Source organism: Pseudopipra pipra, chromosome 5 (assembly GCF_036250125.1).
Source record: "Pseudopipra pipra isolate bDixPip1 chromosome 5, bDixPip1.hap1, whole genome shotgun sequence".
Lineage (NCBI taxonomy): Eukaryota > Metazoa > Chordata > Aves > Passeriformes > Pipridae > Pseudopipra > Pseudopipra pipra.
In genome coordinates, this window is record NC_087553.1 from 15,012,483 (window position 1) to 15,023,787 (window position 11,305).

Here is an 11,305-nt window from a genome sequence, read left to right on the forward strand (position 1 = left end):
TGCTCACCCCCACCCTTTCCCACCTTCCATCACAGGCAGAGACAGAAAACTGGACTGTACGCAGGAGAGAATGAAAGGTTTTATTCAGGATGGAAACACGTAGTAACAAAACGTTGCAATACAGGTTTATGTTATACGCAGTCGTCAGCATAGTAATAAATGCAAATATAGTCGTTCCTACCTGTTCGATGCTGAACTTTATATGTTAATACTTTTCAAACAACGGTGAGCTAAAGAAGAGTAGTGTAAAAACGACTACAGAACTGCAGTCAGTCTCCGGACCAGCAGTAAGAACTCATAACATTTCAGACTAGGACATCTAGGAGAAAAATCCTGTTTTTTGGTTAAATAAAAAAAGGCCACAATTTTGTCCATGTTTCATTGATGTCTCAAGTGGAAGGAGTTTCAAATCAGCAAGAAGAAATCTGGGAGAAGCTGTCACAGACTATTAATGGGCTGCTTTTCAACTGGAAACACTTCCACATCCGTGTTTTCTGGGTACATACTCACCTATCACGAGGTAGGAACTCACTGTCCCATGTAAGATTTGGAAAAGACAAAATAGACTGAAGTTCAGCTCCAAAGTCTCAGACTCAAAAGATTTGAAAATGCCTTGTCAAACACTGGGTAAACTGACTATATTCATGAAAAATAAGGGAAGGTAATAATAAGAGAGTTCAGTTCCTAAGACTACTACAGTGTCTAACAAGCTAAAGTTTTGAGCCAGAACCAACCTGAAACATTTTATTACGATCTTCACTTCTGTTGTATTTTACAAGCCCAATTCTCGCAGCTGTTATTCTACCACATATTCTCAGTCCCTGATTTACCCTGAAGCTGGTGCTCATTCCTCACATTCCTGGCACTCTTCCTAAACCACCAGCACTCAGCTCTTAGGACTAACTCCCTGTTTCCAGACTTCCTAATAGTTCTTGTGCCACTGGGGTTTAGCACCCAGCCCTAACACCAGAGATACTGTGTCTCCAGTCAGTCTCTTCACACCGTGGTTCTCATTACCCACCTTTTTAAGGTAGCCCCAACACTAGTTTCCTGCTCTGAACAGCCATTCCAGGCTTATGGCAGAAGTGAGCGGAAAGTGAGCACTCTTCTACCCACCACACTTTTATAGGGTTTCTTGGCCACATGGATTTTCAAATGCACTTTAAGTGTTGAGCTTTTCCGGAAGCTTTTCCCACACTCGATGCACTCGTAGGGCTTGGTTCCTGCGTGGATCCTCAGGTGGGCACAGCGGGCCGAGCTGTGCCTGAACGTTTTTCCGCACTCCTCGCACTTGTAGGGTCTCTCCCCACGGTGGATCCGCAGGTGGACGTTGAGAGCCGAGCTCCGCCGGAAGCTGTCCCCACACTCCACACAGATGAAGGGCCGCTCCTCGGCATGTGTGCTCTGGTGCTTGGCCAGGGTGGAGTGGTCGCTGCACCTCCGGCCGCACTCGGTGCACTGGTAGGGGTTAGGCAGGAGGCCGCCGTGGTACATGGGCAGGGCCTTTCCACTGTGGATCCGGCGGTGAGTGGTGAGCGCTGAGCTCTGGCTGAAGCCCTTCCCACACACGGGGCACTTGTAGGGCTTCTCGCCCGTGTGTGTCCGTGTGTGGGTCACCAGAGAGGAGCTCTGCCGGAAGGTTTTCCCACACTCGGTGCACTCGTATGGTTTCTCTCCCGTGTGAATCCTCTGATGCCGAATGATGGCCGAGCTGTCCCGGAAACACTTCCCGCACTCTTGGCATTTGTGGGGCTTCTCTCCAGTGTGGACTCTCCGGTGTATGATCAGGGAGGAACGGTCACTGAAGCTTTTCTCACACCGGAGGCAATTAAAGGGTTTCTCACCCTTGTGGCTGCGCTGGTGGACAATGAGATGCGAGTTCTGGCTGAAGCTCTTCCCGCACTCGTTGCACAGGTAGTGTCTCTCTCCCGTGTGGGTCCGCTGGTGCCTGATCACGTTGGACCTCTGGCTGAAGGTCTTCTTGCACTCGTTGCACTGGTAGGGCTTCTCACCAGTGTGGATCCGCTGATGTTTGATCAGGTCCGAGTTGCGGGTGAAACTCTTCCCACATTCAGAGCAGCTGAAGGGTTTCTCTGCCAGGTGGATCCTCTGGTGTTGGCTCAGATAAGAACTCCGGCTGAAGCTCTTCCCACATTCAGGACACTCATAGGTTTTCTCTTCCACCTGCTGAATCCAAATGGCACCATTCCCACACATGGGTGGGTTGGGCTTGTCCCCAGCAAGGATAACCTTGCTGATGTGGCCTCTACCGCTGTCCTCGCACTCCCAGATTTCCATCCCGTAGGGAGTTACCATTCCCTGTCTCTTTGCAAAAGATGTCTCCATCTCACTTTCTGTCTCCAACTCCTGCTTGCAGTCTTGTCTTTGATCAGTGTCCTGCAAGGTATCTCCTGTGAGCTCCCTGGGGGAACACAGATGCGGTTCAGCTCTCACAGGACTTTCCTGATGATGGCTGCCCTTCTGCATGTCACCCACAGTCCTGTCACCTGCTGGAGTGAACAGAGGAACTAGCAGTGAATAATCCCCTGCTTGTCTGAGGGAGAAGCCCAAACAGGGAGGCCACCAAGACCTGCTGCACCATGCACAGGAGACAGCCCCTCAGTATCTTCTCAGGGCAGAGGGCACGGAAACCAAGGAGCATAGGAATGGAATGTGACTCAAGAATGGGTGGCCACTATGGCACAGATTGCAAAGGGGGTATTCTGTCATAAAGTTATAGCCCTAAAGGGCAAGACCTGTCACTTGCTTGTCCTCAAAGTTCCCACGTGTAGCAAGGTTAGAAGAACATCCCAACTGCTCTCCTCAACATGGAATATGAGGTCATGTAGCAGTTTTTTTTTTCAAGTGATCTGCAGATTTTGGAAGGCACTACCACACAGGTTATACCAATTCCCAACATTTTGTTTACAACACTCAGGGATGAAAAACATTTGTAGTACAAATAAAGGTACTCAAAAGCACCTCAAATCAGCAAAGTGACCAATAAAATATTAAAAATACTGTCTGTGTGAAAGGAGGAAAAAGCTACACTTTGGTTAGTTATGTCTTTTAACAGTCTGTAGTCTTTGCTGAAAAATACACAGGATTTGATTTCATTTTGGACAGGGTCTAGATACCCCAGGAGTGTATTTTGTCTTTGTCATACCCTGCCTACAAATCTTCCTGAAAGCAGCATCGCTATAGTATGGGAGCAGAAGAGGCAGGGTGACTGTGGAGCGTGCAGCACAGTACACATCAAATTCTCAGCATTCAGCTCTTCCCTTCCTGGACATGCTTCATATAATTTCTCACCTTGTGAGCAGTCTCTCTACTGTCTAGGTATTTAGTTGCTTCTGGCCAAAAAGCTGTTTCTCTTCACTCCATCTGAAAGGTTAAAGCCAAGCTGGGGACTGCAGATCCTGATCAGAGGAAAGAAAACAGACATAATAAATACCCATCATAGCAGCAGTGCTGTAGAATGAGATTTCAGGAGGGTAAGTGTTTAGGAGCTGGAAGCAACCTAGACCATAGGAAAATGACACCCAGAAACATGAGTCAGGGTCACTGTCTGTCCTGTCATGCACACTGTGACACCGATGTTCGGGTCCAATAACCAGGGCCACCTCATGTAGCACAGACAGGTCAACCACACACACTGAGAGCTGCCTGCCAGCTTGCTGCCTTCTCACAAGTGTCTGGATGTTCCTCCTGCTGCACTCCCAGACCAAAAATGCCTCCTGATGAGTTCTGCGTAAGAAAAATATTGATTCTTCAAACCGTGTTCTCTCCATCATCTTTCTTCCCAGTGAACTAAAGGAGAACATAATGTAATGCAGTTCTGTTCTGCAGGTGGAGGAAAAATGCCACCTTCACAACTAGGCTGCTTTTTGCTTCTGTCTGGAACTCCGTTTATTGCCTTCCCTGAAGGAGTACTTTGCTCAGTCGCTCTCAGTGGATCAGCCAGGCATGCAAAAGTCTGGGTGAGAGACAAGATTTTGATCTGCTCATACATTTATTGACACGAGCAGTCCAAAGGCAGAATTTTTTGTCCTGTGCTCCAGAAAAATGGCCTCCTTCCAGATGGACTTTAAAGAGCTGGCAGTGAGCAGGAGTTTGTGCACAAATACCAATATGTCCACACTCAGCCTGTTAGGGGGCAGCAGGGGGGGGAGGCAGCAGGGAGGCACAGCTGGGAGGAGGCGTGAGCAGCAGAGGATGGAGTGTCGGGAATGCAGGTGTCTATGACATCACCAGTGAAAGAGTGGAGGTGACACCTCTGGCAGCACACTGGGCCCCGACTGTCGGCCCTGCCTGTCACAGGCCCTGCTCACAGTTCGATATCGGCTATGAGGGCTTACCTGGTTTTGTCTGGTGAGTAGCAAACGTCTCTCCTCCAAGCCAGGTTGTGAGAAAGGGCAGCTGAAGTGGCTGCTCTGCACCCCTCCCCATCGCTCCTCAGCTTGGGCAGTCTGGAGGCAAAAGGAAGGGACAGGAGCACCCTCCAACACCTCAGGTGCAAAGATCCCAAGGCTTTTTTCATGGCCTGAAATTTTGCCAGTTTTCACCCACTTGTGCTGGTATCTTATTCTTCAGGAAGGGCCACAGAGTGACCCAGGAGCCAGGGAGGAGTCAGAGCTGGATGTGTAGGCACAGACTGGAGCAGAGGTAGAGACTGGAGACAGGGACACCTGGGTGCATTAAATCAGACAAGCACAGAGATCTAGACTTGACCTGCAAGGCCAGGAGGAAAGAGCTGGCCCAGTGAAGCAACAGGGGAGGCAGGAGAAGGAGATCTGAGAGAGGACCTTGGTTAAAGACCTACTTAGCCAGAGGAAGAACATTTGCAGAGGCTAAAAATCTTGAAATGAAACAGTCTCCTTGCTCCAGCCCCAAGAGCATAGCAATATTCCCAGCCATGACTTCCAAGACATTTCTCCCAGTTCAAGATTTGAATCTCCAGAGCTATGGTGAAGGCCCCTCAGCCAAGTACTGTCCCCAAAATACTACACCCCTCTCAACACGGGTGGGGCAGGTTTTTCCCAGGTCTGGATCCACCATCTCTAGTCTGTTACTGCGTTTCCCACGTGCTGGATCCTGCACCCAGAAAAGGCAACGGAGATCTGGATTCAGCCCTCCAGCTCTTTTGAATGTGGCGTGGTTAGGGTTTCCTTCTCCCTCTGACTCCCTGCACTTTATTTTTTACCAGTGCTCTTGGGTTGGGGCTGCATAGTTGGCCCTCGGGAGACAAAGGCACAGCAGCCAGGAACGCCACTCTCCGACCAGGAGTACCGCCAGTTCTTCAAGTTCCTCCGGATCACTCTCCAAGCCAGCACTGCCTGCCACCTTCGTGAGCTGTATGGCTGCCAGAACTCACTGGTCCAGACACTGGACAAGTACGAAAACCACGGAGTCATCCCTCAAGGTAAAGCCAAGCGTGATTCCCAAGGGCAGGCAGCTGGATGGGGGTCCCGCACAGCCAGCACGGGACCTGATCACTGGGAGAGGACAGACTTGGGAGCTGGTGGGGGAGAGAGATGGGTAGCAATCCTGCAGTGAAGAGAAAGCATGTGCTCATGCACATCCTTTCTCACACCTGATTGCATCCACACATGTCCCTAGGACCAGCCTCCTCTCACACCCTGGGTCATGGAAATGACCAAGAAAACACGGAGTTTCTCACAAGGTTCAGGGGGGCACCCAAATGGCATAGGAGTTTTCATGGAGGGATGTCACTCGACAGTGAGGTTATTGCTAAGGACTGGTAGGATGCCAGCACTGGAGTTTATCACTAGGTCTGTCTCTTCATTTGCCTCTTTCTAGGACCCGTATGCTCCGAAATGCCAGGAAAAACTTTCTTCCCAAACTTCTGCACCTTTTCTTTTTATCGCTGTATTAAGAAAAAGTATTTTCTTAAGGTGAGTTATTTAGCTGTTCCCTGAAGACTATGTGTGCTCTGGGCAAGTAACAGGCCAAAGGGAGAGCCCTGAAAATAAGGAAGTGGGAAAACGAGAGGCTAAAAGACAGGGAAGAGAGGAGAGAGCCAGGGGTAGCCCACATTCCAGGCGCACTCACACCAAACTCATTAGCTTCAGATGGCACCTGAAGCCACTTGCCAAAAAGGAGACTTTGCAGGAGTTATCTTCAAGAAAATGAACCTTTGAGGACCACCTCAGCCCTCCTCTCCAGCTCATTCCCAACCAAGTTGAGACAATCTAGGTTCTCCAGGAGAGAGGGGGATTCATGCAGGCTAGAAGAGAAAGAAAGTAAAGACAGCTGTGAGTCCCATGAGAGACTTATGGGGAGACTCGACAAAGAAAGGATATGAAGGTTTCTTTGTTTCCTTGGGCTCATCTTTGTAGGGAGTGGGAAAGATGGGATTGTGCAGTGAGAGCTAAACTCACAGAACAGGGGAGTGCCTAGGTGCCTGCTCCTGAAGCCTCTACAGAGGTATGTTTTCTCCTCCACAGAGGATTGCATGCCCAGGAGAGAGCACCGCCAAGCTGCGCAACACAGCAGGCACCAATGACATTACCACGAGCAGTCATGCCATGTCATCCAGAAACTTCGGTCCCCAGCCACTTTACCCCACATCTCCCACAAGTACCCATCCAGCTGGCTCCAGCCCTGACACGGAAGTATCTGTGACCCCCACCTTCTTACCTACTGGCCCACAAGCCACAGAGGTGACAGCCGGTGGCCAGCAGCTGCCACACAGTGACATCGAGGATCTCCTCCTCAGGCTGCTAGACAGCCAGGTGCAGAGCTCCCTGCAGACAATGAAGTTGTTGTTGTCTGTTGGGAAGGCAGTGAAGGAAGAAGAGTTGCAGGAGGCTGCCGCAAGGCTGCTGGAGGCCCTGAACAATGCAAATGTGCCTCAATCGCCAAACTGACACAGGTCAATAGTGTGGGAAAGACAGAGGAAAAGCCACCTCTTCCAAGTGCATGGGGAAACAGAGTCATGTGAAATGCTACTGCTCAGGATTCAAAGAAAAAGATGGTATCCTCTTGGAAGTGAATGCACTGAAAAGATGCTGTTCTGTCCTGCAAAAACTGTTTGCTCACTATTGTGATGGTGCTTGTTGTGTCACTCAAGGAATGTCATGGGAGAATGTTGTCTTTTCTTCATTAAATGTAGATGCTTCTGTTCAAAAGCATTAAGAGAAGAATCTTCTTTGGAAGTATGCATGTGAATATACACATACAGATACACAAGGCGTGCTCTCCAAATGCAGGAAAGCCTTATCCTGCAAGGGAACTGGTGGTCTAGCATCCTCTTTGTATTGGGGATTGCACGTGGTTGACATCTACTTCTGCAATGATGCTATGAAACACACAGGATAAATATTCATATTAAGAGCCTCCCCTTGCCTCAGGAAATCAGTGTGATTTATGGGGACTTTGGCTAAAGTGTTGTTCCTTTTCTAAACGCTGAATATACCTGTAAGTAAAATTGTGTCAAGCCATTTGGATCCAGCACTTGTTGACAAAAGCAGAGTGGGAAATCTCGAGGAACCAGCTCTGCTTCTCTGAATCTCCACTCAGAATGAGTTTGGAGGTACCTCAAACTCAATATAAGCTCCAGTGGTTTTGGCTTTCAGGAGACCATCACTGAAGTGAGTAACCCCTTCCTTTTGCAGACCTTCTTGTAATCTATTCCACCGAGGGCCGTGAGGAGAAAGAAGCCAAAGGCATTTCTCCTCGAGGATGCACCACAGCAAGCAACATCTCTGTGGAGAGGGTCAGGGTTTACACAGCCTAAGTGTCACAAACACAGCTGAGTGAAATACAGGCTCTGTCTCTATCCATTGAAGGAAGTCCTTAGAAAGAAGATCTCAAAATCACAGGTCCTCCATTTGTTCTGGGAAGCGTAATCTTTCCCAAGGCTAGGGCAGGTCACACATGGGAAATGCGCAAGCCCTGGAACAAGACTGCTGGCTTCCTTTCACAGAGGACTGCTCAGCTTAGAGTCCTTACCTGGTGGGATCCCTAACAGAGCACACGCTGCCCTGGCATCACCCTGGCACACCAGCTCATTCTCTTCTCCCTAGAAAGTGGCCAAAGCTGCCGGATCCCTGCCTGAGGTACCAGGGCTTGTGTCCCCGCCAGCTGCCTGGGCAATGACATCTCCTCCAGCCCCAGTACCGGGGGCACTTCTGGCAGCATCCTTCCTTGCCATCACCGCCCTCGGGTCCCGGCTGGGGGCGTCAGATTTGGCAACCGCGAGCCGATCGCTACAGATTTCCGACTCGCACGGCTCCGGCCGGGCCCTCCACGAAGCCACGGCCCGGTGCGGCCACCCACGGCCGGGCCACCCTCCCGCGGCTCCCCCGCCGGGGCGGGGCGGGCAGCGAGGGCTGCGGGCCGGGCAGAGCCGCTCAGCGCCCACCCCCCGCCCCGGCCGGACCCCGCAGCGCATCGACACTGCCCCGGCGCTCCCCAGCCCGTCACCTCGCGGGGCTCCCCCGCCCGGCGCTGCCCCGCTTTTGTTGCCGACTTACCCGCGGACTTACCGGGGCCGGGGCCATGTGCGCGGCGGCGGCGGGGCCGGGGGAGGCGGGGGCGGCGGCGGGGCCGGGGCCGGGCGGTGGCGCTGCGGGAGCGCCGGGCGAGGGGCGGCGCTGGGCTCCGTGGGTCGGCGGTGTTAACCCTTGTGAGCGCCGAGCGATGGGAGATGCCTCGGCGGTGATAACCCTTGTGAGCGCCGAGCGATGGGAGATGCCTCGGCGGTGTTAACCCTTGTGAGCGCCGAGCGATGGGAGCTGCCTCGGCGGTGTTAACCCTTGTGAGCGCCGAGCGATGGGAGCTGCCTCGGCGGTGTTAACCCTTGTGAGCGCCGGGCGATGGGGAGCGGGTCCAGCGCTCCCCGAGCTCTGCGCAGCGCAGCGCAGCGCCGCGTCCGGAGGGAGGTGCCCGCTCGGCGGAGGGGGAGCGGAGACCCGCTCCCGGGGGCTGCGGGGCCCGGCGCGCTCAGCGGGGTCGCTGCCGCCCACCCTGCTCGGCAGTGCCGGGAGGGAGGCGGCTGGGCACGGCTTTGCATCCTGGTGGGTACCGGAGCTCGCTGCCGTGCGGGAGGAGCCCCAGTCACAGCTCGTACCTGCCCACACACACGGTAGTCAACAACCGGACACAGTTCTCAAGGAACCACACAGGCTGAGTTTCCAGTGCTCCTTGCTCTCGATTCCCAGCGCTGGCTGTGTTTTACCGAGCCTGCAGGCCCTGGCGGGTAGGGAAGCATCACTGCTGAAGCCTAGAGTTGCTTTTCTGTGGGTGACAGGATGGTGTTTTCTTCCCCGGGAACACTTAGTTCCAGGCTGCCCTCCACTTCCCTCCTACTGTTCCTAAAGGTTTTCTGAGTCTGGTCACTACTGCAGCTTCTGCGGTGCAGGTACAGCATAATATATCCCAGGACCTACACATGTATAGCTTATGCCAGGGGAAAGGATCCATCCATCCACCACAGGCAAAACTTACCCGTTGCAATACAGCCTGCAAGTGCTGCTGGTGCACAGGTGTTCAGACAGTTACTTTTTCACCAGGGAATACAGGCTGTTCCCTTTGATTGAGGTACAGCAGTAAGTAAGGGGCTGAAGTATGTGGCAATCAGTTTCTGGCAATGACTGAAATATTTTCACTGAGCTTTCCAGGAGAATGTTGGGAAAGTGTTGTTCACCAAGACCTCCACACATGCAGCTGAGGAAAAATGTTATCATTTTTCAGGGAGCAACTGACTTCTCAGTTCATCCACTCCTGTAAAAGTCTCTAATCTTGGGAGATAGAAAAGCAGCAGTCACACCAGCAAAGAAGGACAATGGCATGCTACTTAGGTGATTTCAGGAAAATTAACATTATGATTCAGGAACTTGGTAAATACTGGGCCACTTCCTTATTCTAATTGCCCTCAGCAACACAAAATAGGATTCTTGTCTCCACCTTGGTAAGAACTCAACTATCTCCCCTTCCTACTTGTGGATAACAACATTTCCAGAGACAGAGAGAGTGTGGTTATTCCTAAATACAAAGTCTGGACTGAGCAGTTGCAGATTCCAAAGGAATTAGACAGCAGTCTAGACTTTGCAGCCTTCCTTTTTCAGAGGGGAGGACTTTGCACAGATTACACATTCTTTCTCCTGAACAATGCCCCATCTCCCTCCTCCTTTCTTTTGAAGAAGATGCTTGTAGAAGATGTCCCTTGTAGGACAGGCAAGTTAGATTAATACCACTGGTAGCAAAAAACAAAACTACTTGTGCAAAAATCCCATTATCAGAGGATGGGTCCAAACAGTGAGAGGTGGAGGAGGGAAGGGGAGTGAAGTAATTTCTTACAGGCAGGCAGAGTGAAATCTCCCCTGCCTTTTGTTTTAGACAGTGCTGCAAAAGCCCAAATGCAGCACAGCTCTGATAACAAACTTGAAGGGATATGAGAAAAATCTGTTTCAACAAAACTTTGTTTCAAAAGCAAATTATGAAAGAGCTAAATTGTCACTTATTACTTGGCCCTAATCAGTATTCCATAGTAAAAGCATCGGTATTATCAGAGTCTGACATGTGATTTATGAGCCCAAGCCCAGTTATCACCTATGGCCTCTACTGCAATCTTGCACCCTGTCTGCATGTTGTTTTTTGCCTCGTGGGAGCACACCTCAGTGAGTATCTTGTACCTGACTGCCTTGCTTCTGAAGTAGAACTGTCAGCTGAATTTTTCAAAGTTCTACCAGGGTATTAGCTGAATGTCCTTGACTAGTTTAATCACCAGTCAGAAAACCTCCATTTTTAAACAAAATAAAGACCTGATGGTCCTGCCTCTTACTGTTCGCCTGTTGCCCAAGTGCACATGTAAACCTGGTTTCATACTAAATCAGTTGCACCATTTTTTTGGCAGCTGTATCTTCAGCAGCCCAGCATATTGTGTCGCTTCCACAGAAACTATGCATATGACATGAACAGCACTGCAGGCATACATGAAAGCAGAAATCGTGAAAATCCAAGTCATCCCACTCACTCACCCCATGAAACCCCATCTCCTTCCCCACAGATGCTGCTGTCTACAAATGAATGGTAAGACCCACCGAACTCATAAGAATTTCATCACCTGTTTGAGCAGAGGATGCTTCCACATGTTTTCAACACAATTTCCAGCAGCAGTCCCAGTGCAGTCACATAACTGCAGCCCCCACCAGAGTGCAGCCCAACAAAGCAGGTTTCATGAAATCTTTAGCAATTTTCTGCTGCTCCATCCCCTGCACAGGTAGCAGCTTGTTGCACCAGGCAGAGATTTTCTTCACTGGGGATTCAAGAGCAGCTACCA

The 11,305-nt window shown here is 51.0% G+C and overlaps 2 protein-coding genes across 7 annotated transcripts; one reads left to right on the forward strand and one right to left on the reverse strand.

Annotated features, from left to right (window-relative positions):
- Nucleotides 1-61: 61 nt before the first annotated feature.
- LOC135414175 (zinc finger protein 501-like) lies at nucleotides 62-8,717 on the reverse strand. Of its 5 annotated transcripts, none has more exons than XM_064654630.1 (3): nucleotides 8,511-8,717; nucleotides 3,313-3,419; nucleotides 62-2,510 (listed from the first exon to the last, which is right to left on the reverse strand). In XM_064654630.1, exon 3 carries the CDS (start codon nucleotides 2,485-2,487, stop codon nucleotides 1,075-1,077), a length of 1,413 nt encoding a protein of 470 aa, XP_064510700.1. In that variant the 5' UTR covers nucleotides 2,488-2,510; nucleotides 3,313-3,419; nucleotides 8,511-8,717; the 3' UTR covers nucleotides 62-1,074. The 5 variants fall into 5 exon arrangements, with proteins under 5 accessions (XP_064510700.1, XP_064510701.1, XP_064510699.1 ...); XM_064654631.1 differs by having other exon boundaries at nucleotides 8,499-8,717; XM_064654629.1 differs by lacking the exon at nucleotides 8,511-8,717 and adding an exon at nucleotides 4,359-4,603.
- On the forward strand, nucleotides 4,256-7,151 carry LOC135414176 (acrosin-binding protein-like). 2 transcript variants are annotated; one of them, XR_010430611.1, is made up of 5 exons: nucleotides 4,262-4,371; nucleotides 4,594-4,665; nucleotides 5,207-5,422; nucleotides 5,821-5,915; nucleotides 6,468-7,151. XR_010430611.1 is itself a non-coding variant. In XM_064654634.1 (4 exons), exons 1-4 carry the CDS (start codon nucleotides 4,347-4,349, stop codon nucleotides 6,888-6,890), a joined length of 759 nt encoding a protein of 252 aa, XP_064510704.1. In that variant the 5' UTR covers nucleotides 4,256-4,346; the 3' UTR covers nucleotides 6,891-7,151. The 2 variants fall into 2 exon arrangements, 1 of the variants encoding a protein (XP_064510704.1); XM_064654634.1 differs by lacking the exon at nucleotides 4,594-4,665 and having other exon boundaries at nucleotides 4,256-4,371.
- Nucleotides 8,718-11,305: the final 2,588 nt, after the last annotated feature.